Source organism: Diospyros lotus, chromosome 4 (assembly GCF_014633365.1).
Source record: "Diospyros lotus cultivar Yz01 chromosome 4, ASM1463336v1, whole genome shotgun sequence".
NCBI classification, from domain to species: Eukaryota; Viridiplantae; Streptophyta; class Magnoliopsida; order Ericales; family Ebenaceae; genus Diospyros; species Diospyros lotus.
The window spans coordinates 43,214,711-43,231,616 of NC_068341.1; the positions used below are offsets into that span (position 1 = coordinate 43,214,711).

The window sequence follows — 16,906 nt, forward strand, 5'->3', positions numbered from 1 at the left end:
CAACCCATCTATTGGACTATTATCAATGGCATAGTGATGGGAAACAAGATAGAAATATTTTAGAAGATATTTTAGATTAGATTATTAATATGTTTTGTTATTTGAATATCTTTGATTATTTCTTTCCTAAGTAGTTTTTAGGGAGATTTGGAATATCTTTGCCAAAGTAGTTTGAGGAAGATTATATTTCCATTCTAGTTAGGATATGATTTGGTCTTTGATATGTTTCCTAATTAGCTGGGGTCTCTAGTCTATATAAACCCCTTAGAGATGTACTGTTTGGTAGACTTTGATGATTGATATTGAGTAATCAGGCTTACTCATGTGTTTTGATTTTGGGTCCTGCATCACATGGCCATGGTATTAGGACCATATTGAACAACAAAGCAGTGAAAGTGTGAGTTCAAATATCAGTTGAACTAACTGGTGGTTCATCTGGTTCAATGGTTGTAGAAAATATAGTTTCAGTTTTTCTCTATTTGTTTATATAGCTAGTTATGTTGTAATATATATATATATATATATATATAGAGAGAGAGAGAGATCATTTTTGTTTCTTGAAACAAGGTTAGATTATATTATAATAATGCATAAAAGCAAGGTCACTAGAAGCAGTGATACAACAACCCTATCTAATACAAACAACCCCAAGAAAACCTGAACTAGACAGAGAATGAGATACTGAATCAAACCCTCCCAACAATAGAATCGCTACCAAGATACATTGAGAAATCATCACCACTAGACAATGAAAAATAGCCAGGAGAGACTGATGCCAGAAAATTTGACCTGAAGCTTGATTTACTGAATATTTTAATTCTTCAGGCCACAAAAATGCCTAGGTGCATGTCTCTTTAGGTGCATTTCTTGTTTTTTTCTAGTTGGAGAAACAATACCAAAAATGGTGCACACTAGTGAAAAAACAAGTTTCAGAACCAGACATTCGAAACAGGTAGGCTGAACTGCCTGGGTCTTTGGTTTTGGTTGGTCTAGTTGAACCAGCCAATCAAGCTGGCTCTATTTATTTTTATGGCTAGTTGTGTTATCATATGTGATGAAAGATAAATATATGAAGAGAATATGGTTAGTCTTTAGGCCACAACTATTGGGTAGGCAAGTCTCTTTGGCGGGCATTTCTTTTTTCAGTTGGAGAAGAAATCAACTCATTGAAGACCAAAATGGTGCACGCTAGTAAAAAACCAGTTTCAGAACCAAACATTTGAAATAAAAGACTGAAATGCCTGGGTCTTTCCTTCTTGTTGATCTAGTTGAATCAGTCAACCAAGCTGGCTCTGATAAATAGCTCTGAATTTTCTTCTTCTGGAGAGTTGATGCATTGAAACCTTGGACCAAGGACCCACCTATATTAAAAGTTTTTGTGGAGATATATCTGACACCAGTAAAATATACACAACTGTGTCAATATCTCAGTTTTAGTGTCAAAAGTTGGTAAGAGAATCGAATTCATCCTTTTGGGTCTATCTATGTTTGATCTCCTATAAATCAGTTTAACACTTTAATTTGTATTGGTTTGTTTAATCATTCTTTGTCTCTTGGATGATTCTGGAGCAAGACCCAAACAGTTAAGTGATATCACTTATAACAATTGGTCTCTGTTCTGTGTATACCTTGTTATATTGAACTTACATTTGAAAACGTTCTTATATCATGCAGGTCATATAATGCTTTTCAAGGTAGTCCTACTTTACTTAAGTTGGTTTCAGCAGTAGGTATTATCGTTTTTGCTGTATGGGGTCTTGCACCACTCATGCGTCAAAGCCGAAACATATTTCTTCATGTAGGAGCTTTCTTTTTTATGTATTTATTTCTTCTATTTCTGTGGTCAGAGTCAAACCCACATAACTAATCTTTTATAACATTGAATGCCAAAATATTCTGCAGAAGAGTGATAGTAGTTGGAAAAAGAGTAGCACACATTATGTCATGGCCTCTTATCTTCAACCTTTGCTGTTGTGGACTGGAGCAATGATCATCTGCAGGTGTCACTGCTGTGATTAATACAGAAACAGTTACATTTTCTGTTCAAAGAAAACAGTACATGTTAATCATTAAACTGATAGCAGTCAATTTTCTTTCAGGGCCTTGGATCCAATGGTGTTACCTTCAGAAGCTAGCCAAATTGTTAAGCAACGCCTGTTGAATTTTACAAGATCATTGTCAACTGTGATGGCTCTCGCTTACTGCTTATCAAGGTGAGTGGTATTTATTATCACTCCCAAATGGGTAGGTTCAGTCTTCTGCTTGGGAAACAGATTTGTATATGCTTATTTTTCTTTGATCAGAAAAATAGATGAAATGACTCTAATGAATGAAAACAATGGGAGAAGGGTGTTACTAACTTGGTTAAGAAAAACACAGGAAGTACTGATCTGGAGTACGATTTTGTGACCAAAATCATCTGGCTGCTGGTGGGTTTTTAGGGACATCAGCACTATCTGCTTAAGGGAAGAATTAAAAGTTCACCAAGGACAAAAATCCAAACATCAAGCTGAATTAGGTAATATCCTCCTCAATAGACCTGTACTTATCCCTTTGGAAAGGGAAGAGAAAAGGCTACTGTAATAGAAAAATACCAGTTTAAACTGCCCACTAATTTCATAGTTGCATTAACAAAACTTTTGGCCTCAGCCTCTTATTATCTGATCTAGAGCTATCTTCTTGTCCAGAAAAAGAAAACAAACCAAAGAAATTAATCTGCCCTTAGATGGTCATGTTACTAACCTGATAAGGATAGTATAAGTGTTAACTGTTAAATACCCCTACAGAATTACAGTATAGTTATGATACTATAACAGCAAATGAAAATGAGAAGCCACAGTCTGATGCATAGAAATCCCATAACTTGAGTTACTGGAAGATCATGCCATAGTGAATTTCTAGATTGACGACATTATAATAAGTGCTCTTCAATATGATTTATATCATTTCTAAAATGTTTAGATTTCATTTATTCAATTCCATTATTGGTTCAATTGTGTGATTGATTAAATGCTCATTTAATTTGCTCCTATGTATTATTTGTATTTGGTCCATTGCCTTAAGGTTGGTTAGAGTTTTCAAATTTCTTCCCTTTCCAGTTGGGTGAAGATTTGAGGGTGAGGTTCTTGTTGGATAAGTGGTTTATTTTGGATCTTATAGCCAGTAGTTTATCAATCTTATCATTTAATCCTTATGACAAGGTGATTGTGGTGAGAACTTCTTCCTTCCTCCTGAGAGCGCTGTGCAGTCCTTGCATTGTGGATGTAATATTTAAGACTAGGAAGTTGACTTGATTTGGGCACCCATTATGAAAGGGAAGCCTTTAAATGATGTGTTTTTGCAGTAAAGAGGGACTTAGCTTTCCATGGAACATGGGGTAGTGATCAAACCCTTCCCCTACGGGTGCCTTTTATCACTTTTGGTAACAAGGGGAATCATGGGCAAGTAGCCTTAAATTGTTGTTAAATAGGTAAAAGTAAAAGTGAGTTGGTGGATCATCTTCTAGTTCTTCTTCATTTTTTTTTTTTGAAGAATTTGATTCTCTTTTCTTTATTGTGGCCAAGATAGATACTCTCTTTTGTCTATCCACCTTTCTGCATTCATAAAAGATTTATTTTTAACTTCTTTTTAGATAGTGAAAACCTCTGGGTGCCTCTTTCCTTTTGTATCGGGTTCGCAGCCATCATGAGGGATTTTGGTGTATATATTTGTTTACTTATCAAGATGAATAAATAAATTAAAGCAACAAAACAAAACAAAAAGAAACAAAGAAAGAATGTGGTTCATGTTGAAGTTATAGTACCTACGGTCCGTTGCTTGGAACAGCTCCGTGATAACTGAACTTCTATGTCCTTTGCAGTGTAATTCAACAGGCGCAAAAATTCTTAATGGAGACAAATAACTCAACTGATCCAAGAAATGTATGTAGCAATTCTTTGATATTCTGAAACGTGATATTTTCTTGTATATTATCTGTACATTGTGTACTCTGGTGGAAATTCAACAGAATTTCCCTTGCATTGAGTCAGTTGAGCTCCTTTCTGACTTCAGATCTTTCATGATTCTTGAAAAACCAATTGCCATTGTTGATTGGTGCAGGTGCCAACTGGATTCAGTGTTTATTAGCTGCTTTAAATAGATATGCTACTTGAGAGAGCCTTTTCCCATTCTAACTTATAGGCTACTAATATTGGCTTCTGAGCATCTTTTATTTGGTCTTGCTGTTTTGTTAACTCATACTTGACCATAGGTGTCATTATTTATTTCTCTCTCTCTCTCTTCCAATTTTCTGCATAAGCATTCCCAAGTTGAAGGAATGAACCATATGGCTTTCCTAGATAACTTTAATTATTGGAAAGATACTGCTATCTACCATACCGTGTCCATCTTTGAATAAAAGGTTTCTTGCTTCTTGGTAGATGGGCTTTCAATTTGCTGGCAAAGCTGTATACACTGCAGTGTGGGTTGCTGCTGTTTCATTGTTCATGGAGCTACTAGGTTTCTCTACCCAGAGATGGCTTACTGCTGGAGGTCTTGGGACTGTACTGCTGACACTTGCTGGTCGTGAGGTGTAGTTGAGTTTAGTGTTATATTAAACGAGCAATTGTTATTAATATACATGTTATGTCCAATGCCTGCATGCTTTTTGGGTACCTCTGTAGATTATTTTCAAACAATTAAAGCTTGATTTTGACATGGAATATATTCAGATATTTACAAATTTCCTCTCAAGTGTTATGATTCATGCAACCCGGCCTTTTGTGGTGAATGAATGGATTCAAACAAAGATTGAAGGTTATGAAGTTTCTGGCACTGTAGAGGTTGGTATTGAATTATTTTCACCCCCCAGACATAGGGGAAGAATTTTTTAGTAGGAGAAATAATATATACGTGCATGTTCTGGTATTTAGATTTTTTTGGGGTTTTTTTATACAAAAGTTAAATTTGCATCAGTGAAAATTTGTCTGTCCTTTGTTCATCATGTTGGAAAGTTGAAAGTTCAAATATGTACCAGGAGACTTCCTCTGTTTGCCTTGATTTTGTTTCCTTGTTTGTACGTGGATGCAGCATGTGGGTTGGTGGTCACCAACCATTATAAGAGGTGAAGATCGGGAAGCAGTTCACATACCAAACCATAAATTCACAGTTAATGTTGTGAGAAATATCACTCAAAAAACTCATTGGCGTATTAAAACCCATCTGGCTATTAGTCACTTGGACGTCAACAAGATTAATGTAGGGGCTATTCTGGATTATCATTTGTCAATAAATTATGATTCCATTCATACCAGACGAGCTAATTCTGGATCTTATTCTGTCATAGTTGATTTGGTATTGCTTACTTCTTGCAGAACATTGTTGCTGATATGCGCAAAGTTTTAGCAAAGAATCCTCAAGTAGAGCACAAGAAATTGCACAGAAGAGTATTTTTGGACAATATTAATCCTGAAAATCAGGCCCTTTTGGTTAGTCTTACTGGTTGCTATCATATCTTCTGACGAATTGTTAGTTATATCTTTAAAGTTGTCATTAAAATGTAATGGCTGTTGTGAGAGTAAAAATAATAATATAAAAAATAAAGTTATCTTCTCTCTGTAGGGTTAAGCTTTTAGATGGATGGTGGTTAAGAATCCAAAATGGTATCAAAAACCAGCTAAGTTCAAACCTTACTGCTACCCCAATATTTAAATAGTTGCCTATATTCAGCCTTATCATGCACTGAAGTTTGGTCACATTTGAGGGGCCCCAATGTAATTAGTATTACAAGAGTAAAAATAATTATGAAGTTACCCATTTTTACAAGCTTAAGCTTTTAGATCAGATGGTGGTAAAGAATTCAATAACTGTTACTTCTTATATTTTTTGAATCACCATATTACAATGTAATTTTTTCTTCAAAGGGTATGAATTCTTTAGTTGATAATGTGAGAGTTGCCTCCTGTTTTTGCTGGAAAAGGTGCAACCTTTAGATTGTGATGTTAATAAAGGAAAAGATGTAAATTTGAAACAGGTACTGGATGTAGATATTAAAAATAAGATTTTAGTTCAAACTCAAAGTTGTGTTTCCAACTTTCCATGTTGTAGAGGTTGGTTTCACAAGATCAGCTATGTGATAAAATACAACCATATCAATTATTTTCATGCACCACCATCTCATTTAACTTTTTCTTACGAAGATAGTGTTGGGACTTTATCTTACCATTCCTTTGCTAGAGGGTTGTGTTAGGAAGGGCATCCGATGTAATATTTTGTTGCATTGTTCTTTTGCATGTATTTTTGTTGTCTCCGAAGTCAATTGACATTATGAATGTCATGCCACTAACTTGGTTAGGATTAGTTGCAATTAATGATGATAATAATGGAAGTTCAAACTCAAATACCAAGGTGAGAATTACATTATCTATAGTTTGATTAAACACGTGTAGATCTAGATAGTGGCGGATCTACACGTGGGCTGAAGCCCAGAGCAGCCCACAATTAAAATTAAATTTTTATATTAAAAAATTAATTTTTAATATAAAAAATTAAATTTTAATAATAAATTAGTCCCCCCCAAAAAATTACAGCCCACCCAAAAATCTGTGATGTACAGTTCTACATCTCAAAAAAAAAAATTCAGCCTCCCCCTACATAAATTTCTAGATCTGCCCCTGGATCCAGAGATGATTTGTGGATTTTTGTATGATATATATGTACTTTACTGAAATTGTGTACCTGCAATTTTTGGGGGAGAAGCTGAGGATTGATTTTGCAAGTTCAATCAGAAGGATCTTGAGTTGTTAACAATTGGTTCTGCAAGTTTATGTAACTTCCGTAAACTCAATATTAGTTATTATGTTGTTCAATTTGTTGCATTAGGTATTCAAATCTTTTCTAACTGACTGGATCTTTCTTTTCAAGTTTGAAGGTGCTCCCTTATTTTTTTTTTCTTTATTCTTGCTTCCTTTCATGCCGAGGGGCATGCTTGTGAATTAATGACTTGCAGACAAGAAGTGTAATATGATAACCACCATAGGATTACATCAAGAATTGGCAATCGGGCTTTATCTTGTTAAGAGTTTCTAATGGATTAGCTCTTAGGTAGCTTACACTTATTTAAGAAAAGCTATCTGGGAAAGACTTCTTTCAACCAAAATAATAATAATAAGCTAGGTGAATTGTTCATTACTACAAGCCAAGCATGACTTCACATTTTTAATGTAGAAATAACATATTATGAGAAGAAATAAAAAAATAGCATTAATGATTTAATACATTTTTAATATAGAAATAACATATTTTATGAGCTTAAGAAAGAAGAAATCTATGATATGTGAACCTTTGCCTTAGGATCTGAGTAACATTCGTGATTATCATAAAGACAAAGAAGAGTAAAACATGCTTCTATGGATTCTGTTGTTCCATGCTTCCAACTATAATGGTTTATCTCTTATTTTGTCCTTCAGATCTTGGTCTCCTGCTTCGTGAAGACTTCTCATCTTGAAGAATACCTGTGTGTCAAGGTAAGAGAATGTTTTCTCCAGCACTTCCATTTTGAATCTGCCATCTTTGAAAGAGCACTCTTCAACTGCCACCCAAACTCTCTGCTTATTTCTTTTATACTCCCAGTATATCATTCTATTTTGTGGGATAGGTAGGGATTTCTCACATGAAATTTGAGCGTAGGGGGTCTGAATGCTTTGAGTAGTTGAATTTCTGGATGGGAGTCTCTAATCATGTTCTCTGGACTTGGATGCATTTCCCAGTTTTGTGGCTAGCTGTAGTAATCCTGTTTGGTTCCACTCATTTGGTTGTAGTATTTCTCTAGCTCCATCTTTTTTTTTTGGCTAGGCTCTAGGTCCATCTTTTCGCCTGTGAATTCCTATTTACAGCTGCTCCCGACCCCAGATAAAAGAGGAGTCCTGTGTTACGTAGCCAACAGCCAGTGCAAAACTCCGCAAATCAAACAACATGAACCCACATAATGGGAAAGGCTTGATATTTGGTTCTGTTATTTCTCTGGCTCCATCTTTTCCCTTAAAAAAGCAGTGTATATTATTTCAGTGGTCCTTTATGAGATGCATCCTATTTGAATTCAATACTGTGTAAGGAGTACCTCAGTGCTGATTACTTTAGTTTTGTGGAAAACAGGAAGGTATATTGATGGATCTCCTGAGAGTCATCAGCCATCACCGTGCTCGGCTTGCCACCCCTATTCGTACAGTTCAGAAAATATATGAAGACTCTGATTTGGAAAACATACCATTCTCAGACTCTATATTCACTCGTGGTGGAGCAGCATCTAGCCGCCCTTTGCTACTGATTGAACCCCCATACAAAATCAATGGAGAAGACAGGACAAAAACCCAAACCCGGCCAATGCGCTCAACTGGAGAGCAAGACAATAAAGCAGCAGCGCGACCCACAGCTGATGGCAAAGCACATGCTAAGGGTGGAACGACACTAGTTTCAGACTCTAAAGCGAAAGAGAGACCATCTTCTGATTCCACCACAAGGGATGTGCCAGCATCTGATACAAAAATAGATTTGAAGGCTGGAGAAATGTCAAACTCTGATACCAAAGGGGAAAATAGTGCAGTGACATCTGCATCTGATCATAAGATTGTTGATAAAGTAATAACAAAATCAACAACAAGGCCTCCCACTAAGATTGCTTCTGAGTTTGCTGAGGTGTCAAGCTCTGACTCCAAATCCTTTGGCTCAACTTCTAACCAAAAAATCTCTGATAACAAGCATCCTAAGAAAACAGGTCTGGGCATTGCTCGGCCGAACAGTCCAGTTGATAGTCCTTCTGCTCCTCCATTTGATACTGGTGCTGAGAAACCAGGTGCTCGTCAGTCCATCTTGCAACCAAAACAAGAAATTGAGAGTCAAACACAGCCACCTTTGCCAAAACCTCCCTTGGAAGAGAATATTCTTCTTGGTGTTGCTTTGGAGGGCTCAAAAAGAACCCTTCCTATAGAGGACGAGTTGGCTCCCTCTCCAGATGAAGCAGAGGTGAAGGAATTGGCCACATGCCGAAAGAGGAATGGATCTCCTGCAACTGAAAAAGATAAGAAAGATGGTAAGCTTCCTAATGCTCCTAGCACAACTTCTGTGGAGCAGAGGGATCAGCAGCAGGGGTAATCCTAGTCCAAGCCTTTGACTTTTGTGCAGTATGAGTTTGTATCTATCTAGTTGCAAGGCTGCGCTGACTCTAAAATGCAGTATAAACTTCATTGTGTCTTCTCTATAAATTTTCGTTATTCCGAGATAGGATTCCTTTCCTCTCTATGAACTTTCATAATTCTTGTCAGAGCTCACCTGTAAATGCTTCTATTTTTTCTGCCATTGCTGCAGTATACAGAAAGTGCCTTCTTGAGTTCTTGATACATTGGATTGTACCGGTTAGAAATTGATTCACTGGAAAACACAAACACCCTTTTGGTTGGCCTAACACAACATGGAATTTGCTTCATCTTTTCCTTCCGTGAAACCAATTTGGATAAGTAATCTAGTTCAATATATTTCAAGTACTTACAAGCTATTACTCTAGGATTGCAATTGAACGGAATTAAGCTAAGATTTATTTAGACTTGACTCACGAACTAATTTTTAGTTTTGAGCTTAGCTCGTTTAAAAGTGGTTAACAAGTTGAGTGACACAGCTTGAGCATCTGCTTAGGCTCAAGTTTGACATGAGCTCAAACTCAGGCTCATCAGCAATAATTTGTTATTTTGTTTAAATTTAATTTGTTATTTTATTTTATTATATATTATATTATGTTAAATAATTAAATTAATATATATAATAATTTTAAATATTCAATGTAATTATATTATTATAAAAAATTAAAGTTTGGTCATTTTATATTAAATAATATATTTATAAACGAGATTGCTTACAAGCCACTCACAAACTTTCAATCAAGTATGAGTTTGTAATCAATCTTATTAGGATTCACGAGCTTCTAATTGAACATATACGCCAGTTTTAGGCTTTTAGCCAAACTTTACTAAATTTAAGCTCTGACTCGTTTATAAATCAAATTTTAAAATTAAGCTCAAACTCGACTCGTTTACCTTAATGAATAAATTCGAACGACATTTTATCGAGTTAAACATCGACCTGTTATTGCTCCTAACCTCAAGTTTAGCTGCTATTGCTCCTGCATGTTTGTGCATTTAAGCTTCAAATCCGTTTCCAAGAGTCTGGCCAGCCTTGTAACTTGTTGATATTTCAGAGGTCGTGATTCATGGGTTCTTCCACAGGCTACCATTTTGGCATTTGTTCAGAAGCTCTCAGGGAATAGTTTTGACCCATCTAGAGCATCCTAATGCAACAATTCTGTAACAATTTTCCAAAGGCTATCAAAAGGATACATTTTACAGAGCACAATCCTCAGAGTTCCCCGTATAAATCCAGTGCTACAAATTGCAGTCTTTTTGACAAGCAGTGCTGGAATAAGCAATCATGTGTCTTTGATATATTACACAACATGCCTGTCAAGAAATGCTGTTCTTCAATCATATCCCAAAGTCCACAACAATTTGAGGAGCCCGGCGCTATATGTATATGATGAAACCCTCAGTGAACTATTCCCCCCTTTTTTGTCTGTTCTAACCATACGCGCGTAGGTTATTGTTCGGGATTGTTCTTATTCAGGTAACACAAAAAGCAGTAGTTGCAGGTGGAGATCGAAAGACATACGCTTACTCCCGGCAGGCTCAAATTTGTCGAAGATAAACATTTTAAGAATGGCACATGCAATCAGGCGCAGGATATGTATATATTGACTGGTTCAGCTTCCTTATCCTGATCTGCCCTTGTCTCTTTTTGTGTCCTTCCACCACTGCATCTAGAAACTCAGGCCAAGTCATGCTTTTATTCAGGAAGAGCTGGCCCAACAATGGCATGTTAGGCCGAATTGTCTTCAAATTTAGGTAAGTTCGGTGTCCAACCTGCCAAATTCAAAATCTGGCATTAGAACTTATTCTGACATCTAAATATTTTTTAAATAATTCCCCTAACTTACATTCACGCAAATCTTGAAACAACTACAGAAACAATATCAAGTGGCATATGCCAATTTCGATACAAATGTACTTGCCTGTTATTTCCAAGTCTCTCTAATGCACGGCAAACAGAAAAAGGTATTTTTGTTATAGCATTCCACGCAATTAAGTAAGGTACCCCCTACTACCCTAAGAAACAGAAGGCAACAAAACAACCTCCAAACAGTTGTGCCAATTGCGCTGCATACTGCCACAATTGTGTGCATTCAATTCGTCACTCCAAAGGATGTTATAATGAAATGAATCGTTGCATGGGCGTTCACTTCCAAAATTCAATCCATAAGTAAGATGACATGTTTGGAAACCTTTTATTGCATCAAAACGTTTATGATCACATAGATCCACAAGAATTAAACCAAGTAGGAGTATTCTTTAAGTAAAAGACAAGAGCTTACCAGTGCATTGTGCATATTTCCAGGAGATGCAGAAATGAATATGTCACTATATATGCTAACATAGTAATCAACTGCAGCTAATAGCGAAGCCTTTCCCTGAATTTTGGCCATTTTCTCTGCAGAGGCAAGGCTTCTCTTGTCTTCCATTAGTGGAAACAATTTTTTTAGTGTTGAAATCCTAGCCTCTCCACCATACACCTGGAAACATGTCCATTGACAATGGAATTCAGATAAGAAGACACTAATAAAAATTAGAAACGCCAACACCAAGTAATTGGGTTGGACTTTTTGGAGACGAGTTATGAGTAATATATAAACCTTGTGGGAGGCAAGATATAAACGAGTATTACTGTCAAATCCCAGAGCTGCTAGCAGCAATCCAATTTCTTCAGGAGTCAGTGGACAGCGCCCCTGATTCCTCAGCTCTTCATCAGTGTACTGAGAATTTAGGACTCTCCCCTGCCAAATGACTTGTCTGTACTTAGCAAGAGCTAATTTTTCAGATTTACCACCTCCAAAATCACAAGCAGAATGGGAAGCCATATCCTGCATCACAACCAGGTTCAGATTTCATGAAGAAAAAGGTTTTACAGCCTAAATTCATATATATCAGGTAGTACCAAGCAGTGGTTGCATGAAGTTATAATTTATAAATGAATAATATAATGTGTGATGCAGAATCTCTCTCTCTCTCTCTCTCAATATATATAAATATATATATATCAGAACAACAGTGGCAAAATACACACATTATTGGAGGGATGATATAGAAAGCTAAACCTGCCCTCATAGTCATACTCCAATAAAGGGAAGGGGAAAAGGAGGAGGTGGGAGGGGTCTACCAGCTAGAGAGGATACGGAACCTTAAATGTCAGATAAAAAAGATGGCAAAGCATGAAATTGAACAACCTAATAAACTATTCATATGAACTTAATAATGTTTTAACCCATTTATTCTTAAGCACTCCAAAATTGCAAGCCCGCCAATTAGAAAAAAGATCAAGTGCATATAGATGCTGGATGGACAACACAGACAATTCATGAGGTGGACAAAAGAGAGTTCCATATTTTGCAATAGACCAGGGCTCCATCTGTTGTCTTGAAAGTATAATTGCCAAAGCATATTGAAAACAATATCAATGTTAATTCACTCTTCTCCACCAAGGACCAAGATTACTAAATTAGATACTCAACCTCCATACTAATAAGAGCCAGGCCATACCTTATCAAAACGAAGATGTAAAACAACAATTTTCCCTCCTCCTTGTTTGTCTTTTGAATCTGTGACCTCTCTTAGGTAATTGGTACCCAGTGCTTCATTTTGCCTGGTTGAAGACCGAAGCTGACTGACTAGAGCATCTCCAAGAGCTCTAATGTGAGGAACAAAGATTAATGCTTTAAAGTTCACTTTACAACGTAAGCGCTGGATGTTTGCTGGCAAGTTGTCAAATTCTAGACGGTGGGAAAATGGTGCGATTGCGGCAATCCCATAACTGGACCATTTCCAACGTGTTAAAGTTGCAATTTGGGTACAGAGAAATGAAGGTAAAAAGTTCAAATAACCTTGAGGCATCAACTAATAAAGTTAAGACAATCGTTATTTAAAAAGTAAATATAAACACAAATATTTATATTAATCTTGGAGATTATATTAAGGAAAAAGCTTAACAAAATTTTTCCAAATGGTCAAAACTGCTAGAATATAGGCCCAAGAAGATACTAAAAGCTAACCTTCTCCCTTCAAATTCAACCCTTTTTCACAAGTAGGTCCAGTCACATGAAGTGCACTAATACATTCAAAACAGAGTGCAGCACAACAAATATGATATGAAACTTGATCCTAGCACCTCCTAGAAATAGAGCTTTGATGCCATGCTAGATCACTGATTATCTCAAGACCTTGTACTTTTAGAAATGGTGACACAGTCAAGGAAGAATCAGCACAAACGAGTATAAAATTGGGCTACAACAGCATCAGATCAAATCTGGAATGAAGATCTGAAAATTAAGGTTTAAGTAAACCTCAAAAGTTGAATTAGTAAAACGGTTGCCCACAAAGTATCTTAAAAGGCTATTTATGGTGGGGTTAGAGCAAACAGATCCTAGCTGTTGATCATAAACGAATCCCTCTAATTTTAGCTAACCATTTATAATACAGGTCACATGCTAGTCACATGCTAGTCACATGACTACTTATTAAAGATAATGTAATAAAAAAAAAAGTTTCCAAAGCCTAATAACTTAACTATTAACCAGAACTAAACAAATAAAAATGAAATAAAAACAATTATAAATAAAGAATATGCTCCTGAATCAAATGGGACAAACAATTTATATCCCAAGCAAACCACCACATATGAGAAAGTTAGTGGCATCTTGTATTAGCACTCAAGTTTTACTAGAACATCTACATAACAACAGGCTAAACTCTAACCTTTGTGCCTCTTTAAATTATGCATGGAAACATCTATATTCATGCCTCCTGGGGAAGAAAAGATTAAAGGCAACATGGAAGGGGAACTTTTTTTATCATGGCATCATATTGCTGACAAGAGCCAATACATTTCCTCTTGGGTTGTGCTTTTGACAAAAATATTTTTCACAAAAGTGATTCTCACGTTAGTAGAAATTTCACAACAATGTCAAACAGGCACTGAGGCTTGTGGTTGTTGTTGTTGTTGTTGTTGTATAGAAGTTTGCATAGGGCATATAATGTAGATCTATTATAACACCTAAAATATATACTAGTCAAAAGAGTATTGACTCTAGCAGGACTGCACTCCCCTTTTGCTCTTTCCAAGGAACTCAATATACATTTAACCCATTATAAGCCATTGCTAGAAGCATTCATTTTCTTTCCTTTTTATTTATTTATTTTTTTCAGTATTGCTATACATGTTCATGCTGTAGAACAAGCACAATTAATTCATTCATGCACTATCATAAAGCATAAAATCAACAAATACAGATTCTTTTTGCTACATGAAATCCAACAAATAACTTTAAGACACCATCAGAATCATACCTTTTTTGCTGAGATTTACACAAACTTACATGGTCCACCTATAGTATGGGATATATAAAAAGGCAAAAAATTCTCAAATGGCTTTGGACTGTGTAAATAATCAATTTTTTTCTTCTGAAATTGTCTCAAGAATATCCAATATCAAAACAAGAAAAATGTAATTGGGACTCATAAAACTCATCATATATTTTTGCTTGTTGCTACAGAATCGTGTATAGCAATTCTTTTCTTACATATATAGTGCATTCAATTCTAGATTCTTACAAATGTCTAAGAAACTATTTTTCTAGTTTTCATCAAACAATCAATCTCAATATGCAAAAAGAGCCCCATGGCAAGACTTAGATAACTAATAGCCCATGTCACTTCTTCAATAAGTTTTGCAATAAGCAACCCATTCAAAATTATTGGACTGGATACTGCAAAACAAAATATTCAAGGTCTAAACTTTGATGAGCAAGTCAATGTCCAAAAAAACAAAAAGGAACAGACATGTCAAACCTTTCCAGAATGGGCATGACCTTTTCTAAGTACCAGTTAGCTGAAGCATGAACTGGTGCAGTTTTGACTCGAGTATGTCGAATTCCTGTACCATAATACTCCCTTGTGCTCCAAGAGAATTCATGAGGTAGCTCCTTAACTATAGGAATGTCATCCTTCAACACATCAATAAAGTGATCCACATCAAAGATATCCGTGAATGAGCTGCAGAAAACAAAAGAACAGGAAAAGGGCTTTCTGTTCACAAATTCTTTACAGCATACAGATTTCGAAAGATAAAATCAAAAAATGGTAAAAAAAAAAAAAAAACACATGAATTCAGTGAAAAGACCTTGAATCTTGCCACACGGGATTTACTTCAAGATGTGGTATAATGAGAGTTGCATTCAGAATTTTAGCAACAGCAACTGCATCACAGATCTGTGGCCATGAAAAGAGAACTTCAAACAAAAGATAATAATTGATTTTCTCAAAACAGGTAACTGTAGATGAATAAAACATTGCTGATAGCAACGCTGAACAGTTTATATACATCTTCGTATGCCTGCCTACCCCCATTCTCTGTTGGTTCAGTCCTCCATCAAGAAAAACCTGGATATATCCCTTTGATTTGTTTGGCAAGGCTGCTTGCAAATCAAGATCAATCTATCAGAGAATAACATGCAAAAATAAAAAGACTAGGCCATGGGTACAAAGATGATTCTGATCAATCATCACTTGAGACATTTTTCATTCCATTCTATGTTGTATAACTCACATGGATCACTTGCGGAATCTACACATGGCCTCCATCCTTGATCAACCAAAGGAGTCCAGAAATCGGATTGTTGCCAAGTTAACTAGATGAGTGAAAACAAAAGTCAGTAGAAGCTTCTACTTGATGAAAACAATGATTTTATTAGAAAAACATGCATAAGCAGCTTAGGAACTGAAATTACATTTTCACGTTGTAAAGCACTCCTGAGGAGATGTAAGTACCTGGGTTTTGGAGCATTCCATTCCTGGACAGTGCAAATTCGATTAAGTGGTATTTAGAAATTATTGAAGAACATAATATAGTAAAATCAACTCCATGATAGAGATCACCTCATTGTTGAAGTTGGAACAAAGTTACTGCACTAAATATATAGAGATCTCAGAAAATGGTAGGACTCTTGACAGAGTGTGCATTTCATCAGAGATTCAGAAAGAAGGGTAAATATTAATGAAGTTAAGTCACCCATGTCCATGTATATGCACAAAAAGTATGGAATACACAGATCCTAGCCGCTAGCCAGCTGAAACAAATCACGAAATCCATAATTTCCATATAACTTAACAATTTACTTCTTTTCTTGATGATTTAATTATACACAAATTTCATCCTAGTTTCTTATGAATTATAGCACAATTATAAACAATTCTACGAAATCAATATTTAGAAAATCCTCCGCCTGTTAGACAATTAGATTCCAATGAGTCCTCACTGGTGCAACTAACCTGCCATTTCATTTTCTTTCTTTTATTCCTTTCTCTGATTATTGCCATTGTCAGAGAGTCATCCTAGAACGCACCGAAATCGTACACCTTTATTTTTCCTTAATTCAATGAAATTGCACTAAGACCTACGAACGAATTGAACCGTAGAACCCTAACCACTGAAGAATTAAACAAAGGAAACCCCAGAGAAGGATATTTCCGCATGTAAATGGATGTACATACAGAGAAAAGAGAAGGCGAGGATCGGCTGAGAGGATCGAAAAGGCCAGGAGAGATAATGGGGAGAAGCAGCACTAGAACGCCGGCGGCAACAACTCCTAGTCCGCCGTGATTGCGCTGATTCGACTTCATATGGCGGTGGATGCGGCTCGCTTGAGAATTTGGAACGATTGTAGATCACAGTCCGTTCCACGAAGATTAGCGAATTTGGGCAACCTTCGAAATTGTAAAAC

The 16,906-nt window shown here is 36.1% G+C and overlaps 2 protein-coding genes across 9 annotated transcripts in view; one reads left to right on the forward strand and one right to left on the reverse strand.

The window, feature by feature from the left end:
- Positions 1-9,373, forward strand: part of LOC127799887 (mechanosensitive ion channel protein 2, chloroplastic-like) — a 30,923-nt gene extending 21,550 nt beyond the window's left edge. For all 4 annotated transcript variants that reach the window (XM_052334126.1, XM_052334129.1, XM_052334127.1 and 1 more), the window contains exons 5-14: positions 1,675-1,798; positions 1,903-2,000; positions 2,100-2,213; positions 3,860-3,920; positions 4,419-4,568; positions 4,710-4,820; positions 5,068-5,235; positions 5,352-5,465; positions 7,446-7,502; positions 8,131-9,373. In XM_052334126.1, coding sequence (XP_052190086.1) covers positions 1,675-1,798; positions 1,903-2,000; positions 2,100-2,213; positions 3,860-3,920; positions 4,419-4,568; positions 4,710-4,820; positions 5,068-5,235; positions 5,352-5,465; positions 7,446-7,502; positions 8,131-9,126 — 1,993 coding nt within the window. In that variant the 3' untranslated portion in view covers positions 9,127-9,373. The remainder of the gene's footprint in view (positions 1-1,674; positions 1,799-1,902; positions 2,001-2,099; positions 2,214-3,859; positions 3,921-4,418; positions 4,569-4,709; positions 4,821-5,067; positions 5,236-5,351; positions 5,466-7,445; positions 7,503-8,130) is intronic.
- An 869-nt stretch (positions 9,374-10,242) lies between these two features.
- Positions 10,243-16,884, reverse strand: LOC127799888 (O-fucosyltransferase 39-like). 5 transcript variants are annotated; one of them, XM_052334130.1, is made up of 10 exons: positions 16,677-16,884; positions 15,914-15,976; positions 15,733-15,814; positions 15,528-15,601; positions 15,307-15,395; positions 14,976-15,179; positions 12,672-12,942; positions 11,768-11,995; positions 11,450-11,647; positions 10,243-10,940 (listed from the first exon to the last, which is right to left on the reverse strand). In XM_052334130.1, the coding sequence occupies exons 1-10, from the start codon at positions 16,803-16,805 to the stop codon at positions 10,731-10,733; spliced, it is 1,548 nt and encodes a 515-aa protein (XP_052190090.1). In that variant the 5' UTR covers positions 16,806-16,884; the 3' UTR covers positions 10,243-10,730. The 5 variants fall into 5 exon arrangements, with proteins under 5 accessions (XP_052190090.1, XP_052190091.1, XP_052190094.1 ...); XM_052334131.1 differs by having other exon boundaries at positions 15,528-15,598; positions 16,677-16,882; XM_052334134.1 differs by having other exon boundaries at positions 15,528-15,598; positions 15,954-15,976; positions 16,677-16,825.
- Positions 16,885-16,906: the final 22 nt, after the last annotated feature.

Coding starts and splice junctions, on each gene's coding strand:
- LOC127799888 (XM_052334130.1), bottom strand. CDS start 16,805: ATGAAGTCGAATCAGCGCAATCACGGCGGACTAGGAGTTGTTGCCGCC. Junction 15,602..15,732: donor AGATTCCGCAAGTGATCCAT/GTGAGTTATACA, acceptor TTGATTTGCAAG/CAGCCTTGCCAAACAAATCA. Junction 12,943..14,975: donor GTCATGCCCATTCTGGAAAG/GTTTGACATGTC, acceptor GAAATGGTCCAG/TTATGGGATTGCCGCAATCG.